The sequence below is a fragment of the Triticum urartu genome, chromosome 1A (assembly GCF_056163025.1).
Source record: "Triticum urartu cultivar PI428250 chromosome 1A, HENAU_Tu73, whole genome shotgun sequence".
In the NCBI taxonomy this organism is placed as follows: Eukaryota; Viridiplantae; Streptophyta; class Magnoliopsida; order Poales; family Poaceae; genus Triticum; species Triticum urartu.
The window spans coordinates 116,190,100-116,214,390 of record NC_141873.1 but is presented as its reverse complement, the minus strand read 5'-3'; the positions used below and the strand labels follow the sequence as shown (position 1 = coordinate 116,214,390).

Genomic DNA, 24,291 nt, shown 5'->3' with positions numbered 1-24,291 from the left:
TTAAGTTCATCTAATCAAATTATTCAATGAACTCCCACTTAGATAGACATCCCTCTTCTAGTCATCTAAGTATAACATGATCCGGGTTAACTAGGCCGTGTCCGATCATCACGTGAGACGGATTAGTCAACGTCGGTGAACATCTTCATGTTGATCGTATCTTCTATACGACTCATGCTCGACCTTTCGGTCTTCTGTGTTCCGAGGCCATGTCTGTACATGCTAGGCTCGTCAAGTCAACCTAAGTGTTTTCCATGTGTAAATCTGTCTTACACCCGTTGTATGTGAACGTTAGAATCTATCACACCCGATCATCACGTGGTGCTTCGAAACAACGAACTGTCGCAACCGTGCACAGTTAGGGGGAACACTTTCTTGAAATTATTATGAGGGATCATCTTATTTACTACCGTCGTTCTAAGCAAACAAGATGAAAAACATGATAAACATCACATGCAATCAAATAATAATAGTGACATGATATGGCCAATATCACATAGCTCCTTTGATCTCCATCTTGGGGCTCCATGATCATCTTGTCACTGGCATGACACCATGATCTCCATCATCATGATCTCCATCATCGTGTCTCCATGAAGTTGCTCGCCAACTATTACTTCTACTACTATGGCTAACGCGTTTAGAAATAAAGTAAAGTAATTTACATGGCGTTTCTCAATGACACGCAGGTCATACAAAAAAATATAGACAACTCCTATGGCTTCTTCCGGTTGTCATACTCATCGACATGCAAGTCGTGATTCCTATTACAATAGCATGAACATCTCATACATCACATATAGATCATTCATCATTCATCACAACTTTGGCCATATCATATCACAAAGCACTTGCTGCAAAAACAAGTTAGACGTCCTCTAATTGTTGTTGCAAGTTTTACGTGGCTGAAGTAGGGTTCTAGCAAGAACGTTTTCTTACCTACTGAAAGCCACAACGTGATTTGTCAACTTCTATTTACCCTTCATAAGGACCCTTTTCATCGAATCCGCTCCAACTAAAGTAGGAGAGACAGACACCCGCCAGCCACCTTATGCAACTTGTGCATGTTAGTCGGTGGAACCGGTCTCACGTAAGCATACGTGTAAGGTTGGTCCGGGCCGCTTCATCCCACAATACCGTTGAAGCAAGATAAGACTAGTAGCGGCAAGAAAGTTGACAACATCAACGCCCACAACAAATTGTGTTCTACTCGTGCAAGAGAACTACGCATAGACCTAGCTCATGATGCCACTATTGGGGAACGTTGCAGAAAACAAAAATTTTCCTACGGTTTCACCAAGATCCATCTAGGAGTTCATCTAGCAACGAGTGATTGGATTGCATCTACATACCTTTGCAGATCACGCGCGGAAGCGTTCAAAGAACGGGGATGAGGAAGGCGTACTCGACGTGATCCAAATCACCGGATATCCTAGCGCCGAACGGACGGCACCTCCGCGTTCAACACACGTACGGTTAGCGTAACGTCTCCTTCTTCTTGATCCAGAAAGGGGGAAGGAGAGGTTGAGGAATATGGCTCCAGCAGCAGCACGACGGCGTGGTGTTGATGGAGCTGCAGTACTCCGGCAGGGCTTCGCCAAGCACTATGGAGGAGGAGGATGTGTTGGAGAGGGAGAGGGAGGCACCAAAGATCAAGGTAAGAAGTCCTCCATCTCCCCACTATATATAGGAGGGCCAAGGGGGGGGGCGCCGACCCTAGGAGATCTAATCTCCTAGGGGGGTGCGGCCAAGGGGAGGAATCCCTCCTCCCCAAGGCACCTAGGGGTGCCTTCCCCCTTTGAGACTCTTCCCTCCTTGAAACCCTAGGCACATGGGCCTCTTGGGGCTGGTGCCCTTGGCCCATGTAGGCCAAGGCGCACCCCCTACAGCCCATGTGGCCCCCCGGGACAGGTGGCCCCACCCGGTGGATCCCCGGGACCCTTCCGGTGGTCCCGGTACAATACCGGACCCCGAAACTTGTCCCGATGCCCGAAATAGCACTTCCTATATATAATTCTTTACCTCCGGACCATTCCGGAACTCCTCGTGACGTCCGGGATCTCATCCGGGACTCCGAACAACATTCGGTTACTGCATATACATATCCCTACAACCCTAGCGTCACCGAACCTTGAGTGTGTAGACCCTACGGGTTCGGGAGACATGTAGACATGACCGAGATCGTTCTCTGGTCAATAACCAACAGCGGGATCTGGATACCCATGTTGGCTCCCACATGCTCCTCGATGATCTCATCGGATGAACCACGATGTCGAGGATTCAAGCAACCCCGTATACAATTCCCTTTGTCAATCGGTATGTTACTTGCCCGAGATCTGATCGTCGGTATCCCAATACCTCGTTCAATCTCGTTACCGGCAAGTCACTTTACTCATACCGTAATGCATGATCCCGTGACCAAACACTTGGTCACTTTGAGCTCATTATGATGATGCATTACCGAGTGGGCCCAGTGATACCTCTCCGTCATACGGAGTGACAAATCCCAGTCTTGATCCGTGTCAACCCAACAGACACTTTCGGAGATACCCGTAGTATACCTTTATAGTCACCTAGTTACGTTGTGACGTTTGGTATACCCAAAGCACTCCTACGGTATTCGGGAGTTACACGATCTCATGGTCTAAGGAAAAGATACTTGACATTGGAAAACTCTAGCAAACGAACTATACGACCTTGTGCTATGTTTAGGATTGGGTCTTGTCCATCACATCATTCTCCTAATGATGTGATCTCGTTATCAATGACATCCAATGTCCATAGTCAGGAAACCATGACTATCTGTTGATTAATGAGCTAGTCAACTAGAGGCTTACTAGGGACATGTTGGTGTCTATTATTCACACATGTATTACGATTTCCGGATAACACAATTATAGCATGAATAAAGATAATTATCATGAACAAGGAAATATAATAATAATGCTTTTATTATTGCCTCTAGGGCATATTTCCAACACCAGTCACCACTGCCAGCCCCGCTCGCCTCTCCCTCTTGCTCTTGCTCTCCATTGGGCATCGAGTACAGTTCAGTGAAGATCTGCAAAGGATAGAGTTGAGTGGATATTAGTCACTTTCAAAAGATAACACATATCATAGCAAAATACACTCGGAAGGAAAGAATCAAACCTTGTCAGGCTTAATGGTGTTGTCGAGTGGAGGAACCCTTCTGGACCCCCTGGGGTTGTCTTTATTCCCAGTGATGCCTTGTAACCACAGCTCCACCATCTCTTCACTGACTTCCTCCGGGTGGATCCGAGTGCTATCCTCAACACCCGAGTACAACCACGTTGGGTGGTCACGAGCTTGGAGCGACTGAATGCGTCGACTCAGAAAAGCTTCTAGCAAATCCATACCAGTCATGCCATCACGGACAAGTTGGACCACTCGCTCGGCCAGCATAGCAACCTCCTATTTCTCCTCTGGAGTCACTCTCAACGAAGAAGGCTTCTCTACTCGCTCAGTGGAATATGGAGGAAGACTAGTCGACTGGCCAGGACTCGGTTCATCTTTACAATAGAACCAGGTCGACTGCCACCCCCTAACAGACTCGGGAAGAATCATGGCAGGGAAAGTGATTTTATTCCTCATCTGAATCCCTAATCCCCCACACATCTGAATCACGTGTGTCCTCTCATCACTCGGATTGGCCTTTTTAACCGACTGAGAGCGGCAGGTGAAAATATGTTTGAAGAGGCCCCAGTGTGGTCGACAACCTAGAAAGTTCTCGCACATAGATACATAGGCAGCGAGGTATGTGATAGTGTTGGGGGAAAAGTGATGAAGTTGAGCTCCAAAGAAATTCAGAAAACCCCGGAAGAAAGGATGGGGGCAGAGAAAACCGCGGTCAACGTGGGTCGCGAGTAGTATGCACTCACCCTCTTGCGGTCGCGGCTCGGTCTCGTCCCTCGGAAGCCGCCATGACTCGTTGGCGATCAGCCCTCCGTCAACCAGATCCTCCATGTCCTCTTTCACGATGGTCGACCGGATCCAGTCGCCCTGGATGATGACCCGCCCCGGCTCGTCTTCTTCCCCTTCGCCTACGCCTTCGCTTTCTTCGCGCGCTCCAGAGTGGCGGTCTTGTCCTTCCCCATTGCGGTGGAGCGAGCTTGAGGTGGGCGGCAGCGCCGAGAGCGGGGGCGGAAGCAATGGGGAGCAGAGGAAGGAGGATGAGAATGGAGCGCACAGTGCAAAGGCAGCGGCCTCAGCGCCTTCTATGGCCCCACTCCCCGAGTGGCTGATCGGTGGACCCAGGCAATCCTGTTAAATCCCACAACAGGCGCGCGCAATACGTGGCGAAAAAGGTGGCGTGGAGATCGAGGAGCCCCTGCCTATTCTGCTTTGATTACCACGGCCCTCTCCGTCCCGCGCACTTCCCCAAATTTCGCATCCCGCCAGATCCGGGAACGGCAGAGCAGCCAATCACACCGAAGATTTCGTGCAACACTAACATTCAAAACTCATCCGTAGAAACTTCACTTGACAACTTCTGAATGGCTCAAGGCGACTGGAAGACGAAGTCGAAGCCGTTGCATGGTTTACCAATCCACTCATATGCTTCCTCAACGTAAAGGTTGGATCGGAACCATTGTCAACTTCATTTTCCACTCGAACCCAGAACCATTCGGGGGCTAATGACGGTGCCGTGTACCTGTGGTAGGACAATAGACCTGATCTAAGCACCCTTCCCAAGGACACTGCCCTATAGTTAAAGACATCCAAAAGACAGCAAATTTTACCGACTGGAATTACTTCAAGGTGCAACCCACTCGACCATGAGGTCCACTCGGATAACCCAATTCCATTCGACCACATCACAAACCACTCGGAGCGTAGAAGATCAAAGGCCACTCAGGATGGCAACAATCAGGCGTTCACTCCGTAGTCTTAAGGGTCATTTATATCACTTTAATGCTGATGTTACCAGTAACGTCTCCTCTTTATGTACATTGAACCCTTGTAACGTGGGCTGGCCGGGGTCCTGGCGCACTTTATATAAGCCGCCCCCCTCCACTGGGACAAGGGTTCGCATCCCCTGTAACTTCACACATAATCCAATCGACCGAGCCTCCGGGAACCGAGACATAGGGCTATTACTTCCACCGCGAAGGGCCTGAACTCGTACATCTTGCGTGCACAATCTCACCGTAGCTAGGATCTTGCCTCTACATTCCTACCCCCTACTTTACTGTCAGACTTAGAACCACGACAAGGGGAGAATGTGTCTAGGTACCCTCGTAGATTGTAAGAGGAAGCGTTTGTTAACGCGATTGATGTAGTTGAACTTCTTCGTGATCCAACCGATCAACTACCGAATGTACGACACCTTCGCGTTCAGCTCGGTGACGTCCTCTGCTTCTTGATCCAGCAAGACGGTGAAGTAGTGGATGAGTTCCGGCAGCACGATGGCGTGATAACGGTGGTGGTGATGCTATCTCCGTAGGGCTTCGCCTAAGCACTACGAAAATATGACCGAGGGGTGAAACTATGGAGGGGGCGCCGCACACGGCTAAGAGATTGTCGTTGTTATGTGTGGCACCCCGCTCCCACATATATATAGGTGGGGGACGGAGGAGCAGCCAAGGAGGCGCCCCAAGTAGGCCGAATCCTACCTAGGGTCCTCCCCAAGCCGCGCCCCCTTTCCATATTAGGTGAGCGGGGAAAGGCAGGGGAGGGAGGTGCCCCCTTTCCTTTCTCCCATGAGAAGGGGAAGGCAGGAGGGGCTATCCCTCCCCCCTTTCCTTCCCTAGGGTCGGCGGCCGAGGAGAGGGGCGCGCCAGCTCCCTTGTGGGCTAGTCTGTCCCCCCTTGGCCCATTCGGCCCATACACCTACCGGGGGTGTCCTGAACCCCTTCCGGCGATCCAATGACTACTCGGTGCACTCCCAAACTCTTTCGGTGTCCGAATATCATCGTCCTATATATCAATCTTTACCTCCGGACCATTTTGGATCTCCTCGCCATGTCCGTGATCTGATCCAGGACTCCAAACAACATTCGGTCACCAAATCATATAACTCATATAACACTACATCGTCAATGAACGTTAAGCGTGCAGACCCTATAGGTTCGAGAACTATGTAGACATGACGGAGACACCTCTCCTGTCAATAACCAATAGTGGAACCTGGATGCCCATATTGGCTCCAACATATTCTACGAAGATCTTTATCGGTCGAACCTTATGACAACATACGTAATTCCCTTTGTCCATCGGTATGTTAATTGCCCGAGATTCGATCGTCGGTATCTTCATACCTAGTTTAATCTCCTTACCAGCAAGTCTCTTTACTCGTTTTCTAATACATCATCTCGTAACTAACTCCTTAGTCACTTTTCTTGCAAGGCTTCTTATGATGTGTATTACCGAGAGGGCCCAGAGATACCTCTCCGACACTCGGAGCGACAAATCCTAATCTCGATCTATGCGAACTCAAGAAACACCTTCGGAGATACCTGTAGAGCATCTTTATGATCACCCAGTTATGTTGTGATGTTTGATAGCACACAAGGTATTCCTCCGGTATCCGGGAGTTGCATAATCTCATAGTCGAAGGAATATGTATTTGACATTAAGAAAGCAATAGCAATAAATTGAACGATCAATTTTCTAAGCTAACGGATGGGTCTTGTCAATCACATCATTATCCTAATGATGTGATCCCGTTATGAAATGACAACACATGTCTATGGTTAGGAAATCTTAACCATCTTTGATCAATGAGCTAGTCTAGTAGAGGCTTACTAGGGACACGGTATTTGTTTATGTATTCACACATGTATTTAAGTTTGCGATCAATACAATTCTAGCATGAATAATAAGCCTTTATCATCAATAAGGAAATATAAAATAACAACTTTATTATTGCCTCTAGGTCATATTTCCTTTAGAAGTTACCGCCCTACAAGTTTTCGAGCAACCGTTGCGTCGATTCAATCCAAAAGAGGTGGGGGTTCATCCAACAAGAATGCAACAAGTTTTGTGCCACCCTTGAGAGCATCCAAGGCCATCCCGTGAGTGGCCTAGGCGTGAGCGACATGGTATACAATTTGTTCTCTTTGTTCATATGCACTTTCATGTATGTTGCATTGTGCCCTTCACTATTACATTATGGCTATCACTTTTATTTGTACGCATTCCGAACTTTGGAAGCTTTCAAGGCACAACATAGAAACAAGCCATTCACCCTCACTCATTATTGGACGATCATTTGGAATTGCCCCAAGTTCAAGGAGCAATATGCCGCCCAAAATAAGAATGGAGGGCCGACGACCGTGGTTGATCATGAAGAAGGGGAGAAGCGATCAAGGGGCAAGACCAACTCCAAGGTGGACGGGAAGCGTGATGTGGCGACATTCGTTTTACATTCGATTTACATCGTGCTTTGGTCTTTGCAAGGCATGATGACCCAAAAGTAAGCAAGGGAGGAGAGGAAGCACCAAGAGGAAGAGAAGAGAATGAAGGTTTACATTGAGATACAAAAGAAGAAACTCGAGATCGAGGTGAACATCCAAACCAAGAAGCTCGAGATTGAGGCGAACAATGCAAAGACCAAAGCAAAAGAGGTTGCACTCGCTTTCATGGCAAAGGAGGTGGAGATCATGACGTTTGACTTGAGCAAAGGTGTCCCCAAGGAGAAGGCCACGGTGAGAAGAAGCAAAAGGAGATGCTTGAGCTAGATGATTGAGCTATGGCCGAGAGCGCCATCATTTTGTATGCCGGAATTGTGTGCAGGCATGAACTAGGGCCGCGATGCAAAAACTATGACTGCTTTTGTGTGCTGACAGGTGTGTTGACATGAACTCGAGGCGATTTTTTGTTGATTGGCATGTATACCAGCCGCTGGCACTCTGGCTGGCAAGAACTATGGCCGATGGCATGACTATGGCCCCGACCCCTAATTTTAGATTTTATTTTCTTGCAAATAGTTTTGGCGCCCGGACGAAATGCGCTGGCCGGTTGGTGCACTAGTCAGATTTGGTCAGGCACGGCTGGCCAGCGCGCCTTCAACCCACCCAAACGGACAAAATCCATATAAAACGACGTATGTTTGGGGTCGTGTGTTGGAGTTGGCCTTAAAGCATCTCTAGCAGACCCCTTAAGGGTCGATCGAACTTTACGAGATCTCCTAGGTACCCTTTTTACGACATAAACTGTAAATGCGTTATTTTTTTTACGAATTTGACCGTTTTTAAGGGGTCTACTATAGATGCTCTTATGGCCATAGTTGCAACGGCTACGGACACCTGCTTATGGATTGAAGTTTACGGACAAATGTGGCACCTTTGGGTTAGCTCGATCGAAATCACGACGTGGGGACATAGGGGCTGTTTGGTTGGTGCCCTGAGCACCATGCCTGAGAAAATTACATGCCTGAGTGTAGCCTGAGATTGCTGTGCTTTTAACTCGACTAGGCAGCTTCGACCAAGTGCTGTTTGGTTCGTGCCTGAGCCTGAGAAAATAAAAAATGATAGGTGCAATGATTGCTAGCTGCATGCACTATGGGTGAATAAAGCACACTGATCAACCATTAAAATATATTTGCATGTGCGTGCCTGAAGCTCAGGCCTCCGATTTTGGTGGCCTGACTCCGGCTAATTGTGTGTCTGTGTACTTAGGTCAGGTTAGCTATAAGAGTGCTCAGACTGCCAACCAAACAAGGTTCAGGCTAGTGTCCGCCTTCCCTCTGGCTAGGCAGATTTTTCTCAAGGTAGCAACAAAACAGCCCCATATACCTAGCCATCTATCGGGCCAGACCGGGCCTACCAAAGCCCTATGCAAAATCCCATGCTCGAACCCGACCCGACCCGACCGTTGGGCCTAAATCAGGCCTGAGCCCGGCCCATCATGCTAAAAGCCCGCCGGGCCTCGGGCCGGGCGTCTTCCTTAAACGGCGAATATGACGGGCCTAGGCCCAGCCCAACCGGGTCGGGCTTTTTCGAGCCGTCCGGGACGGGCTGCCCATGGCCAGGACTACGGGGACACAACGAAAAATCACGGAATGGCAGCGCAACGCAGCCTGCCCGTAACGGCGTAACCTTTGTGTATGTACTCTATAGCATTCATTCTGTAAGTGTAGCATAATTGAGCTGCCCGAGCCCCACGGACTCCGCCCAATCAGACCCATCACCTCCATATAGGGGTGGAAACGGATCGGATGCGGATCGGATAGTGCTCTTGCCACTTCCATTTTCATATTTTCAAAACGAATACGAATCCGAATACGGATGTTATCGGATACGGATGCGGCTCGGATATTATTCGAATACGGATACGTATCGGATATTTTCTTGATTCGGAACGGATACGAATAATATTAACATATTGCTTAAGTAAATTAGTCGATACCTATGTGACCTGAAATAATCAACTTGTGACATACAATAAGTCAATGATAAATAGGTTTATTAATAAATACTATTGTAATGCATAGTAATTTATAAGTTTAATCATATAAATAGTAAAATTTGACCACTTATTTGGCTTTTATGTTGGATAATTGGAATATTGGGTCTAGAATTTTGAAAATTACCTCCCATAATCTTATTCGGATACGGATATATCCACTTCCATATCCATATTTGTCTCAAAATCTCTTACCATATTTTATTTTTTATTTGTTTAATAAATTCAGATATGGATAATTTCCATTTCCATTTTGGTCCGGATACGGATGTTTCGGATACGAATAGGCATTTTCTCAAATACGAATATCGGATATTTCGGATTATCCGTTACCAATTTCCACCCCTACCTTCATAAAACCCTTGCTGCTTCGTCTGCAACAACTAAGGCACCGCGTCGTCTGCGAGAGGTACGCTCCGCCTCCGACCCCGACCCCACCCCCGACCGCCAGCCCTTTCGTCTCTTCGACGTACGTTATTACTGTGAGCTGGGAGACGAAATGGAACGGGGGAACTTGCAATCTGTTTTTTTGGGTGTTTTCCAACGCAAGCTCCTGCGTTTTCTTATACGGCTTTTTTTACAGATCAAGATTGAGGCGCTCCATTTCTTTCCAGCCTGCTTGGTTTGTGGAGCTCTATCTTGATCTTCTTTTTCGGTCCTCTCCGTTCACCAACAGTTATTTTGGTTGAGGCCTTCACTGCCTTCCAAGATTACCATGTTCTTTTGTCTCTAATTGCACAGATCTAATTTCATACTGTGAGTGCGAGGTTGGGAGAAGAAAAGTAAAGAGGCGAACTTGCCATATTTTTTTGGAAGGCTTGCTTGCCATCTCTTTATTACGTACAATTTCCTTCTTTCGGCTGTACTCTTGATCTCCATTTCCCGTTTTGGCGGTAATTATTTGGTTGAGATCTGCACTGCCTTTTGAGATTGTCATGTTCGTTCGTTTCTAAAGTGCCACAACTCTGTATGTTCTTCTTTTTTTGCGGGTAAAATCTGTATGTTCTTAACGGAGAGTATATATTGTTGATTAATGACATTGTGATTGATTTCGATTGCAGAGGATCCCTGGAGAGAGGAAGTGCAAGAGCTATGGGCAACTCCTGTGTTACCGGCGCCAGCAGTAAGGATTTCTTTTGAACTAGCTTACTTTTGCTTCTTACTGGGCAACTTGTGATAATAATTTGTTTGAACTGCTATATCATGTTATCTGTTGTGATACTGGTGCAAGCATCACTTTTTTCTGGTGGCTGTAAGGATTTCTTTCAAGTCCCTTTTTCTTTTCTGCCTCTTACTTGAATTGGCCTAGATGGTTCATCTTATAAACAAGGTTCAGACTGTTCACAAAATCATATATTAAGTACTGAATTATTTTACTGAAAGACAACCAAAGAAGATGTTCATCCTCATTCACAAAAAACAAAAGAAGATGTTCATCCTTTTCATTCACCTCCTGTTTAGCCAAAGTAACCATCATATGTATGTTAGGAAATTCCCAGTACTACTTGGACTTTCTTCCATCAGTTTGCCTCAGTCCAAGATCGCAAAAAAAAAAGGTTTGCGTCTGTCCAAAGTCCCTGGGAAGAAGCAAGTAGAAATCTTAACCCATTTGCTGAGTAATTCTAGCACAGCTAAATTTGCCATTCTTCATCATATTCGTGTGTACAAAGCTAGAAGAACAACAGTACATCGCATTCATTGACAATACTGCACTAATCTAACGGATCAATCATTGTCGCCTTTTTGTCTCCCGGGTTGCGGCCTGTAGTTGTAATTTGAGCTTCTATTGTGATCCTCTGGTGCTATTACTGATGCAAGGATTGTTGTCGTTTCAGGCAGCTCAAACCACGGGCAGAGTCTGAAATCCAAGGAGGCAAGACTTATTGACAACTCATGTGTTACTGGTTCAAGTAAGGGTTTATTTTGTGCTTCTTACTGGCCACTCGTGTGATAATAATTTGAGCTGCTATACATTGTGACCATTTGATGCCGTCATAATGATGCAAGCATTGTTGTTTGTCGTGGCTGTAAAGATTTCTTTTTTTTGCTTCTTGCTTGAACTGCAACTAGATTGTTCAGCTTATAAACAAGGTTAGGCAGGTTGCAGTTCAACAATCGCGCCTTGACATGGGGATGGGAGAAGTTCATATCGCTGGAAGACTTCAAGGACTCCTCAAAAGGTTATCTCGTGAAGACAAAGTGCTGCATTGAAGCTCAGGTTGCAGTCAAGGGGGGGTAGGCAGTTTGCCGTTCAACAATCGCGCCTTGACATGGGGATGGGAGAAGTTCATATCGCTGGAAGACTTCAAGGACTCCTCAAAAGGTTATCTCGTGAAGACAAAGTGCTGCATTGAAGCTCAGGTTGCAGTCATTGGTTCCTCCAAGACGGAGTAGCTAGATTATTCGGCCTCCATGATAATGTCATGTCTCGTGCGTGTGTTCTATACTTGCTTGAACTGTGTTTCTGCATCCGTACAAGAAATCTAAAACTAATGGCATCGACATGTATGACGATGTGTCTTTATGTGGGAGAAGCTTTATCTAGATAGAAATAAGTGCGTAGTGGGAGAGACTACTTACATAAAAATTACAAGACACCCTGTGCTTTGTTGTGGAGATCTTCAAAAGTTTTAGAGGCGTAATGACTTGAGAAAGAAAGAAAAACCTTTACCGCCTGGCAAACTTTGTTGTGAACGAACTCGAGAAAGACCAGAGCCCGGAAAACCAACTCTAGATGATTCGTTCTCCATGATGCTAGATCAAGACAATAAGACAATACCTGCAAGTTTCTGTGTATGATGATCAAAGCTCGAATTTCATTAGAATATTTCAGTTGACATGGCTTCAAAGATGAAGCGCCAGCACCCTGCTAAACGGCCACCCCTGCGAGAGGACTAAAAATCCTGGCCTAAACTACTAGACGAGGTCTTCCGCCCTTTCATGATCACCCCCTTGACGATCTTCCGGGAAACTTTAGAAGTTTGACCATATACAAACTCACTCCTTCGACGATCTTCCCTGCGGTGTCGAGGTGCATGCCGTCTTCTGTGCATCCACTTGCTAGGTGTGGCATGAGTTCCGACTTGTGTTGAAATTCAGCTGGCACTTTCGCGCAGCAAACACACCGCAGGGAGGTCGACACGTAAGGGGCCTCTGCGTTCCTCAAGTAGCCAACATGCCCAAAACGGATACTGCCTACTTACACGAAACGATCACTACTAGACATGCATTTCTCCACTTCAGTAAAGCAGACGAAGGAGGGAGGAAGAAGTGGGCGTAGCCGCGTAGGTAGCTTTGTCTATATGTACTTGAGATGAGAGGAAATGATGTACGTACGTCAAAGCAAGAAGGAAAGATGATCTCCTCCCGACTCCTCCCGTGTCGCCCCTGCGCGGCGACCGGGGGGAACCCTAGCGCCGCCGCGTCCTCGTCCCTCCCCCGATCTCTCTTCCTCGCTGCCGCCGGGCAAAGCCCGGTCGGCATCGGCGGCGGTGGGATCTCTTCTCCCATGACTCGCTAGATCTGACACGGGCGGATCGCGGCGGTTTTTGGCGGCACGCTGGAGGAGGGGCGCGCCGGCGCGGGCTTGGGGCGACGGCAGGGCTCACACTTGCGGTTTCTTCTGGTGTGTGTGGGAGTCCGCTCGTGGCGCGCGGCGGCGGCCCTCGGCAAGCGGTGGCGGGCGCTGGGCTCTCGGTGATGCTCCGGCATGTGTAGGCAGTGGTGGTCCCTGTGCGCGGTCGGTGACTCCTTCTTTGACCCGGACGGCGCGGGGGATGGCAGCGTCCCGGCGTGGCCGGCGATCTGGATGCGGTGGTGCCGGCGGCTCGCTGATCTGCCGGTGCTCCAGGGTTCTGCCTGGTGGTGCTGGTGGTGACGGCAGCCCGTGCACGAAAGTTGGATCCCTTCGAACTGATCTGGGTGAAAACTTGTCTTCGGCGTCTGCTAAGGCCGGCGATGGCGGCGCTATCTGCATCGTTCCTTTTTTGAAGGCATCGCCGTGGAGAAGTTCAAGGCCACTCTCTGCTATCTCCGGGGAAACCCTAAATCGGATGATTGGATGACGGCGGCGCTTTGGTGTCGTTCCTTCCTTGGGGGCGTCATTCTTGGAGGTACACACGTGATTGGGGGACCAGAAGACGGATTCTTTGGTGGAGCGGTGATTCATCCTACACACCGATGGTGACGGATCTTGACGGTGTGGCGCAGTGCAGATTCGGAGTTTGCTGTGGGAGGATGGACTCGCGCAGGAGGACGAGGTTGTCGGACGTCGTGGTGGCGTCGATGGCAGATAGACCTGGCACGGTACATGCAACAGTACAGCTTTGAAGATGGATTGGTGGCAGGTGGCTGCGGCGGCTTCATACCCGGCAGGCGTCCTGGTTGAGGAGTGCGCCGGACTGGTAGGTGCCCCATACCCGGCAGGCGTCCTGGTTGGGACCTTAGTTCTTAGATGTTTAGGTTTGGCTGTGATGTCTGTTTGGTATTAGGCCCAGACTATCTGCATCCCTTCATCAATTGAATAGGTGTAGCGACAGTTGTTGCTAATTTCATTTTCAATTCTTACGGCGGTTTGCTCAAGATTCCTCTTCCTTGGTTACCGTATCTATTTATTCGTTGTTTCAATCCTACCGGTGGATCGTTGAAGACCTTCTCAAGTTTACGCTATCTCTCTCTTAAACCTTTCTACGAGAATAAGTAATATGCCAAATCTGTGGCTTGTCATCATTTTAAATTGGTGAAGGATACGCTTAATGTAATTCTTATTTTTGTTTCATTCAAGTGATCTAGTTTCTTCTTTCCAGAGTGGTTCATCATGTCACATTTCTTGGTTCGAGATGCTTCATCTTTTCTTTTCCGGAGCTCCAAGTTATTTCAAATATGTCATTTCAAAGCTCCATCTAATCATTGCAAGGCTAATCCCGGAGTTATTTTCAACTTTCCTTTCGTTTGATCATTCTTTTATTACCGGAGTTCTTCATGGAGACTCTACATGGTTGTTCGTCAAGGATTCTTTTAATTCTTCAATTGTTCTTCAAGATTTCTCTCGCAGTTATGATCCGCCAAGCTATACTTAAAATTAAAAAGGGTGCTCAACACATGTCTTTTTTGGAGGAGTTCAAGCATTCTTCACCTTGCATCCGAAGTGCAATTCTTTGTACATTATCTTTTAAGGTGGTCTTATGTCATTCTTGACAATTTCCCTTCGTATTTCATGATTCGCAAGTGGTCACGGATGAGATATTTAAACCCATCATTTTCTCTTCGTTCAGGAGATCCTTTGCAACCCATCAATCTCTTCATTGGAGTTATCTTGGGTTAGATTACACCTAAAGCCTTCCCTAAGGAATGTTGCTAATTGTGGTGCTTAACAATGATCCAAGTTATCTCTTTATCATCTTGGTGGAAGAAGTTTTTCATCTCTTTGGTGTTCTCAATCAAATTGATTGATTCCGTTAGTGGCTGGTCGTCACCTCATAATTTTGAGATGTTTTCCATAAATCCACGGGAACCATATCTTTTTTTTGTTGATTTTTCAACAACTCCGTTCAACCCTTCTTCGTAGGAAGGCTCCTTCATGTTCAGTCATGGTGGAAGTTGATGTTCTCTTATCCGTTCTTTTCATTCCACTCATTTGTTCTGGAGGCATTGTGATGTTACTCTCTTCGACCCATCATTTCATTTTGTAAATATCATGTTCTTTTTCTTGCTTATCCATTTAACATGAGTGTTGTGTCCTCTGCTCAAGTTCTTTTCATCTTATCAAGTCTTGCATCTCTTTTCAACCAGAGTGATGTTCGAATTTGTTCTTCCTTGTTCCTTGTTTATCTCGTTTCAACCAGAGTGGTTTCAATTCCTTCTTGTCCTTTGTGCTCGTCATTCACAACTCTGCAACCTCCAAGATTCACATGGTGTTCCTTGTTTTTCTTTCCTACCGGAGTGCTCTCAATTCCGTTTAACTCTGTGTGTCCTTCTTTCAAGTTTTCAACCTCTCAAGGTTCATTGGTTTCACTCGTTCATTGGTTCATTGGTTTCACTCATTTGTCAAATAAACAACTTTGTCTTACCTCTTCCTCTTCCATTTCTCCTTGGTGCCATCCTTAAATCTCGGGTCGAGATCTCTTGTAAGTGGAGGAGAGTTGTGACACCCCAAGACCGACGCTCTAGAAGACTTCCATATTTTCGTGACCTCCGTGTGTTTCATTTGTGCTTGCTCTATTTATTTTTGCATTGCATCATGTCATCATGCCAGCATGTCATTTAGTTTTTAAAACTCAACTAAATAAATTGTATGGGTCTTAGATCCATTTAAATCGAGGGAAATTCACATGGTGAAATTCTCTTTATAACATATAAAAGTCTCCTACTATTAATAGGGAGCTATTATCAAATATTCCAATTTTTTTGGAATCACCCATAAACACACTTGCAAATATTCCCCATGCCTTTTTCTGCTTCGAGTTGATCTCCAAACCTTGCCGATAATTCTTTCTCCATTTTTTGAGGCTCCTCCAAAAGTCTCAACATTTTTGGACCTTCCCTAACCTCACTTCCCATTCAAATCATCTGGAATTAATTTTGAATGAGTTTGAATTCAACTTCAACCACGTGCCCACTTCTATTTTTTCGGGATCAAGCTCATTTTTGGTGAGTCTGGGAAAATAATCCCCTTGCCCAAACTCTTTCTCTAACCTTTTCTTTTCTTCCCTTTTCTTTCTCTTTAGTATTCTGTTATGAAAAGAGAGGCTAAGAGAGAGAGAGAGAGAGGGGTGGCCTGCACCACTGGCCTCTTGGGCTTGACTCCTAGGCCGGCCCATCCATCTCTGAGGCCCAACCTCCTTCCTAACCCTAGGCCTCGAGCCCCTGACCTCCTCCTCTCGTTCTCTCCCTCCAGCGCCGCAGCACACAAGAGGAGCTCCTCGTGCCTCGACCCGACCCCTCCTCCTCATTCCCTCGCGATGCCCGGAGGCCGCCGCCCGCTCCTCCCTCGACCCCGCCAGAATCGAGCGCCGCCGAGCAGCTCCCTCACCTGCGCCTCGTCCCATCCCCTCTGCCTCCGCCCCGCGCCTCGCTGCCGTCTCCTCCGCCGCTACGCCAGCTCGCCACCGCGCCAATGCCGCCGGCGACCACCCCGGCTAGCCTTCGTCACCGGTCGTCCACCAGCAAGGCCCCGTCGCCGCACCCTCTGACCTCCGCGGCTACCCGGAGGCCTAGACCTTCAAGTTCCCCGACGCGCCAGCGCCTCCTCGACATTCCCGGAGCACCGGTCGACGCCGACGACCCCTGGATTCCCTCTTCCTCTCTTGTGCTCGCAATGGAGCGTAGCACCACGGTGCCCGATCTGCTCCAGCCGTCGGCAGCTTCTTTGCTGTTGTTGTTGTTGTTGTTGTTGTTGTTGTTGTTGTTGTTGTTGTTGTTGTTGTTGTTGTTGTTGTTGTTGTTGTTTTGGTTCTGCTGCTGCATCTCCGGCCGTCCCTGTCGTCCGCAGGCAACCGCACCCGTTAGCTCCTGTGATGCCTTTTGCTGCCATTGTTTTCCTTTGTCAAAGGAACAAACACCTCCACCGGAGACCGCCAAGACCGTCCAGGATTCACCAATTACCGCTTCGAGTATGACTATCGCCGATGCCCCAAGGACACCAAGTGTACGACTACGCCCGGTGATGCGACAACTACCCCTACCATCGACCCTCGAAGGCATCGTCGACGTCAAGTTCCTCGCCATGTACCACTACCGTCGACGTGTATGACTACTATTTGAACGTGTACAACGATCGTTGTCGAAGACCCGTACCTCTACCGCTTCTCGAACATGTACCACGACTCCCACGACTTCCGTGAACGACTACTTCCACTACGACCATCCCGAGAACGTCTACTTCCTCTGCACCGCTCCGAACTTGATCCGTTCCGAAAAGGCATGCTTCAAAGGTATAACCGCCGAGACGATGACCCATGGACGAATGCATGTGTTTTTTGAGATGCACCCTATGTTTGCACCATGTTCGAATTGTTCCTTGAACGTTCCTCCTTGTTTGCCATGCCGTCGATCCGTGGGAACCCGATGACCGGGATCACCCCACCGTCTCTAGCATGTTCTGCACATCCACACTTTCCTTTGCACCGGCATCTCAATCGAGTTACCGAAACCGAAATGTTGTCGTGGAATCATTTCCGTTGCCGTTGCCGTGGCACCCCTTTCGTTTCCGCCACGATGACAAATGCTTCGTAACATGCGCACGTTAACATTTTCATAAAACTTGCATATGTCATCCGCATCACGATAATAACATTTAAAATATTTAAATTGTTGTTTGCTTAAAAATTGCTAGATATGCACATGTGGTTTTTCCGGAATGGTTGTTGTTATTTTCGGCCTCATTTAAAATTGCCTAAATATTTAGTTTACATATGCTTCACCTCTTGCCATGTTTAACAACATTTAATATTGTTGAGTAGTTTAAACAGGAGAGAACTGAATAATTGTTGTGAAGTTTCGTCAATATGCAACTCGTTGCATATTGTATCAAGCTCCACTTAACTTGTAGTATTGTTTCTTGCACTTTGCCATGCCATGCCTCTTTAAACCGGACATGCATCATACTTGATTGTGCATCATGCCATGATTATGCTTGTTGGTTTACCATGTTGTTTGCTTCTTTCCGGTGGTTCTTCTTCGTGTTAGTTCCGGTAACATTGCATTTGTGAGGATCCGTTCGACTACGTTGGTTCGTCTACTTCATGGACTCGTTCTTCCTAGCGGGATTTCAGGCAAGATGACCATTACCCTCGATATCACTTCTATCTTTGCTTGCTAGTTGTTCGCTCTATCGCTATGTCGTGCTACCTACCACTTGTTTATCATGCCTCCCATATTGCCATGTCAAGCCTCTAACCCACCTTCCTAGCAAACCGTTGTTTGGCTATGTTACCGATTTTGATCAACCCCTCTTATAGCGTTGCTAGTTGTAGGTGCCCTGCAGTTTGTTCCATGTTGGAACATGGATATGTTGGGATATCACATTATCTCTTATTTAATTAATGCATCTATATACTTGGCAAAGGGTGGAAGGCTTGGCCTTTTTTCCTGGTGTTTTGTTCCATCTTGCCGCCCTAGTTTCCGTCATACCGGTGTTATGTTCCCTGATTTTACGTTCCTAACACGGTTGGGGTTATGGGACCCCCTTGACAGTCCGCTTTGAATAAAACTCCTCCAGCAAGGCCCATCCTTGGTTGTAACATTTGCCACCTATACCATTTCCCTTGGGAGTCGCGCTCCCGAGGGTCATCTTTATTTTAACCCCCCAGGCCAGTGCTCCTCTAAGTGTTGGTCCAATGTAGAGGCACTTGCGGTGCCACCCCCTCACCCGGGGTTTTCGGTTGCTGTATGTAGTGTTCATCTGTTGTGCACTGAGAATGAGATATGTGCAGCTCCTATCGAGATTTGTCGGCACATCGGGCGGTCTTGCTGGTCTTGTTTTACCATTGTCGAAATGTCTTGTAACCGGGATTCTGAGTCTGATCGGGTTATTCCGGGAGAAGGAATATCCTTCGTTGATTGTGAGAGCTTGTGATGGGCTAAGTTGGGACACCCCTGCAGGGTATAAACTTTCAAGAGCCGTGCCCGCGGTTATGTGGCAGATGTGAATTTGTTAATATCCGGTTGTAGAAAACTTGACACTTAACTTAACTAAAATGAATCAACCACGTGTGTAGCCGTGATGGTCCCTTTTCGGCGGAGTCCGGGAAGTGAACACGGTTTGGGTTATGAATGAACGTAAGTAGTTTCAGGGTCACTTCTTGATCACTTGTAGTTAACGACTGTCGCATAGTTTCTCATCTTACTCTTGTACTCGTAAGTTAGTCACCATATATGCTTAGCGCTTGCTGCAACTCCACCTCATTACCACATCCTACCCATAAGCTTAAATAGTCTTGATCACGAGCATTTTGAGATTGTTGAGTCCTCGTGACTCACGAATACTTCCAAAATAGTTGCAGGTGCCGATGATACCAGTGCAGGTGACGCAACCGAGCTCAAGTGGGAGTTTGAAGAAGATCTTGGTCGTTGTTATGTGTCTTTTCCGGATAATCAGTAGTGGTGCCCAGTTGGGACGATCGGTGATCTAGCATTTGGGGTTATCTTCTTTTATTTTTGTTCCATAGTCGGACCTTGATTGTACTCTGGATGATGTATGCTTAACTTGTTATTTCTGTGACGTGGTGATTGTAAGCAAACTATTTATCCCTTTCTTATTCAGTACATGGGATTGTGTGAAGATTACCCCTCTTGCGACAAAACCACCATGCGGTTATGCCTCTAAGTCGTGCCTCGACACGTGGGAGATATAGCCGCACCGTGGGCGTTAAAAGCTCGTTCCCTTGGCAACAAGAGGCCTGTTGCACAAAGAAAAAAAAACCTCACACCAATGTCATCAAATGTCTGGCGGGCATTTTAAGTTTTTCAATATAGATTATGTTGTAGAATTCTCTGCAACACATAACATGTTGCAGAAACGTCTGTAGATTTTTTTGCAACAGAGTTTGTTATAGAATTTTTTGTGCAACAAAGATCGTGTTGCGGAAACATCTATAGAATTTAATTTACAACAGAGTTTGTTATAGAAATATTTTTTGCAACAAAGATCATAGGTGATGCTGCAAAAATATTTGCAACATAGATACTATTGTAAAAATATTTGTAACAGAAGTTGTGTTGCGGAAAACATTTGTAACATATGTCATGTTGCAGAAATATTTTTGGGCTTCGCTTTTTTGCAACATAGGTGATGCTGCGGAAAGACTTTTGCAACATAGGTAATGTTACATAATTTTTTGTTCTTTCTTTTCTACAGCATAAGTGATGTTGTGGGAAAAAATTGCAACACCGGTAATGTTGTAGAAAATTTGGCAGTGAAGATGGTGTGCAAAAATGTCCCCACATGTTACCGATTCATGTCGTAGGAGCACAAGTATTGTTCATCGTCGTCGCTTGCAACTCCGGCATTGCAATTGCAATAGGGAGGCGGCCGGTGATGGTCGGGGACGACACATAGGAAGTCAGCGGGGGCACGACTGCCCAGCAGGCACCGACAATCAGTGGCAGCGGCACCGTAGCGGCGCCCGCGCCCGACCTCATCTACAGCTGCGCAGCAGACGACACCCGCGCCTGACCTTGTCTACGACTGCCCAGTAGACATCGACTGGCCACACAAGTGACACCGGTGCCCGACCTCGTCTACGGCTATGCTGCATCTGCGAAGACAACAACGCCCACGCCCAGGCGCTTGTGACCTTCTTATCCATCCCTTGCGGAGATGAGGAAAAAAAGGAACCACTTGCTATAGTGGTTCGTGGCCCCAATGCAAGATATGCGTCGCATGGAACAGGAGGCGGATAATTGGGTGGAAATCGGTCGGTTGAACCAGAGAGTTTCCCTTAAATGAATTAAGGAAATCTCGACTCGCGCCCGTTAGCTACCAGCCAGGTTCCAGCAAACTGCCCACACGCCGTTGGATCCAAATCCCGAATCTTAAAGCAACCCCAATGGCCACATCAGAAAAACAAGAGAGTTCGCTAGGACCATGGCGGCGACAGTGAATGCGTGTGTGTCCACTCGATGCATCAGATCAAAAGTGGCGCACCCCTCTCCCTATCCCCATTCCCCCCTCGTCACCCACGGATAGTGTGAGGGAGCAGAGAAAGAGCTTGTTCCGGCGAACCCACAGCGGCAACCTCGCCCAGCGATGGCGGCACGCATCCTTGCGTGACATGGAAGGCGGCGATGATGATGCGAGCTGGAGGTGAACACGCTAGTGGAGGCCCTAGCCCTACAACACCATGAGAACCGTGTGGTGTCCTTTGCTGCAAGTGCCTCAGGACACTGCCACCGCGGCCTGACACTGCAGCCGACAGCCCGATTATGAACGTGCCTTCGTGGTTGTCACCACCATCATCATGGGCCCAGCCTAGGCCCTCGCGACTGTGTCGTCCGGGCTCCATGGACCACACTGTGCATTTTTCTCCGCCTCTAGCTTCATTCAGTCGCCGCATCGATGGCGGTAGGGTGGTGGGGTACTGCCGACGACCAACCTAGGAGGAGTATCGGGATTCATCCAAATAGTCTTTTGGCTTATAGCACATTATTGCAAAATTATAGAAAACATTCTAATATTTAGGTCTTGCATATTGGTCCTGGTGTCAACGGTTTAGACCTGTTGCTCAACTCAGTTTGCACATGTAGAAGATACCAGATGTCCATGAATATTAGTCAAGTTAAGAAACTAAGAAATATTGTTAGAATAAAGAAACTAGCGAGGAAAAATAACAAACTCTTTGTCTGCGCAATGAAGAAGACATCAGCCAACTATATGATGGTACTATCTGTTTTGCCTTGTTTTTTCTATGCACGCCATTTCAATATGTAGAAAATATATTTATGCATATCTTTGCTTCAATCCTCTTCAAAGAAATTTGTCGATGATAACCTCTCAAACTACTTGTTTGCTCAAGAGGCAAGGTGTAAGGGCATATTTCTCCCTAAGTGGTTTTGGTGATTGATGACAATGCATTTGTGGACTAATCGTGTGCATTGAGCATTTCAGATATCTCATGTCTAGGCACAAGAAGATTCGGTGCCCCTTAGAGCCTATCAAAGATGGCTGTTCTCTACGTTTCTTTTCGGTGGATTTGAGTCGTAGGAAAGCCGTACTATTAAGAGGGGGTCCGCTTCGAAAAGTTTAGGGTGGAATCAACACGTACACATCTGTTCCTTTGCACCACGTTTCCCTTGCTTCGATGGAGCACCATCCGTTTATCCATGTCTCTGCGATATGAAGGCAGCCAAGTGCTAAAGCTTCCGAGGCTAGCGGTAGTACTGCTCCCTGTGAGCGGTAGTACCGCTCCCTGTGAGCACTAGTACCGCTTCCTCCAGCCCTGACGTTGATGCATGCGGAAGTAGGCGCGGATGTAATTTTTTACATCCGCCCTTACGCGGTAGTACCGGGACGGCTGTCCGGTACTACCGTAGCGGACTTTTTCACTGACCTAACCTCATCGGAAGTTGTTATGGAAGTAATTTATTACGTCTGTGCATTTTTCAGTGTCAGTTGATGCCCGCCTTATGGTAGTACCGTAGGGGCATGCGGTAGTACCGCTCCGGCGGTTCTACCGCTCGTTGCCCCGTGCAATAGGCCCTCATCTGGTCACTACCACGCAAGCGGTAGTACCGCAACCCTTAGCAGTAGTACCGTGGCTCTGTGTGGTAGTACCACGCCTCGCGGGCTGAGAGAGAGGATAACGGTTGGATCTTTGCCCCCACTATATAAAGGGGGTCTTCTTCTCCAAGAAGACTACCTCTCCCCTCCCCAAGCTCCATTGATGCTCAAACCTCCATTTTCGCCCGATCTCTCTCCTTAGCCAATCAAACTTGTTGATTTTCTAGGGATTGATTGAGAAGGCCCTGATCTACACTTCCACCAAGAGAAATTTTATTCCCCCACTAATCCCTTACGGATCTTGTTACTCTTGAATGTTTGAGCACCCTAGATGGCTGAGGTCACCGCGGAGCCATATTCCAATGTGGTGAAGCTTCATGGTGTCATTGGGAGCCTCCAATTAAGTTTTGGAGATAGCCCCAACCTTGTTTGTAAAGGTTCGGTCGCCGCCTTCAAGGGCACTAATAGTGGAATCACGACATCTTGCATTGTGTGAGGGCGTGAGGAGAATACGGTGGCCCTAGTGGCTTCTTGGGGAGCATTGTGCCTCCACACCGCTCCAATGGAGACGTACTTCCTCTCAAAGGGAAGGAACTTAGGTAACACATCCTTGTCTCCACTGGCTCCACTCTTGGTTATCTCTTACCTTTTCTTGTGCAAGCATTTATTGTGTTGTATCCCTTGCTTGCTTGTGTGCTTGTTGTAGTTGCATCATATAGGTTGCTCACCTAGTTGCACATCTAGACAACCTATTTTGATGCTAAGTTTAATTTGGTCAAGAAAAGCTAAAAATTGTTAGTTGCCTATTCACCCCCTCTAGTCAACCATATCGATCCTTTCAATTGGTATCAGTGCCTCGTCTATTTATTAAGGACTTTGTTGTCCGAAGAGTATGGTTGGCACCACAGATGGGGGAGGATTACTCCGGTGCGAGTCCTTCCTTGCCTGCGACCGATGGGGGATCCTCAGTCTCTCTTGAGGAGTTCAATGCGGCTTTGGACACATTGAAAACCTCCATGATGACCGAGGTTAAAGGCATGTTTAAGGTGTTTCTTGAAGGCCTTAAATTATCCACCGCACGGTCGGAAGTGGTTGATCCCGCCAACAAGGTGAGGGATGCTAACTCCAATAAGGGGGAAGCTAGTAGTGACCAAGTTCCTTTGTCTAGTGGTAAGAATGGGAGTGGCATATTTGCCCATGTTGAACCTCCCCTTACCTATGGAGGACCGGTTCCCTCCATGCATATGAATCATGTTGGTCCTCCTAAGCTTGTGAAAAATGAGGATTTTGCCGCTTGGGTGTATCGCTTTAAACGTCATTTAAATCATAGTTCTACTAATCTTTGGAGAATTATTGAGCAAGGTTTCTACCCGCACGATCCAAGCAACTTCACTCCTATAGAAGCCGCAGATCATCAATTCAATGAGTCCGCTCTCTTCATTCTCCAAGAAGACATTCCTCCCGAAGATATTGCGCATCTCCGACCCTTCACCGTGGCCAAGGAAGCATGTGGGCGTGCTGTCTCCTTGTACAAGGGAAGCAGAAGCGTTCAACGCTCAAACTTTGAAGTGGTGCAAGATGAAGCCGATGAGTTTGCCATGATTGAAGATGAAGAACCTCGAGAGCTCTATCGAAGGTTAACTACTCTC

At 47.4% G+C, this 24,291-nt stretch overlaps 1 protein-coding gene across 1 annotated transcript; it reads left to right on the top strand.

The window, feature by feature from the left end:
• Nucleotides 1-7,478: 7,478 nt before the first annotated feature.
• Nucleotides 7,479-12,042, top strand: LOC125516124 (uncharacterized). Its single transcript, XM_087537950.1, has 5 exons — nucleotides 7,479-7,667; nucleotides 9,714-9,835; nucleotides 10,488-10,549; nucleotides 11,262-11,336; nucleotides 11,523-12,042. The coding sequence occupies exons 1-5, from the start codon at nucleotides 7,479-7,481 to the stop codon at nucleotides 11,663-11,665; spliced, it is 591 nt and encodes a 196-aa protein (XP_087394076.1). The 3' UTR covers nucleotides 11,666-12,042.
• Nucleotides 12,043-24,291: the final 12,249 nt, after the last annotated feature.

Coding starts and splice junctions, on each gene's coding strand:
- LOC125516124 (XM_087537950.1), top strand. CDS start 7,479: ATGAAGGTTTACATTGAGATACAAAAGAAGAAACTCGAGATCGAGGTG. Junction 7,668..9,713: donor TCCCCAAGGAGAAGGCCACG/GTGAGAAGAAGC, acceptor GGATACGAATAG/GCATTTTCTCAAATACGAAT. Junction 11,337..11,522: donor CTCATGTGTTACTGGTTCAA/GTAAGGGTTTAT, acceptor AAACAAGGTTAG/GCAGGTTGCAGTTCAACAAT.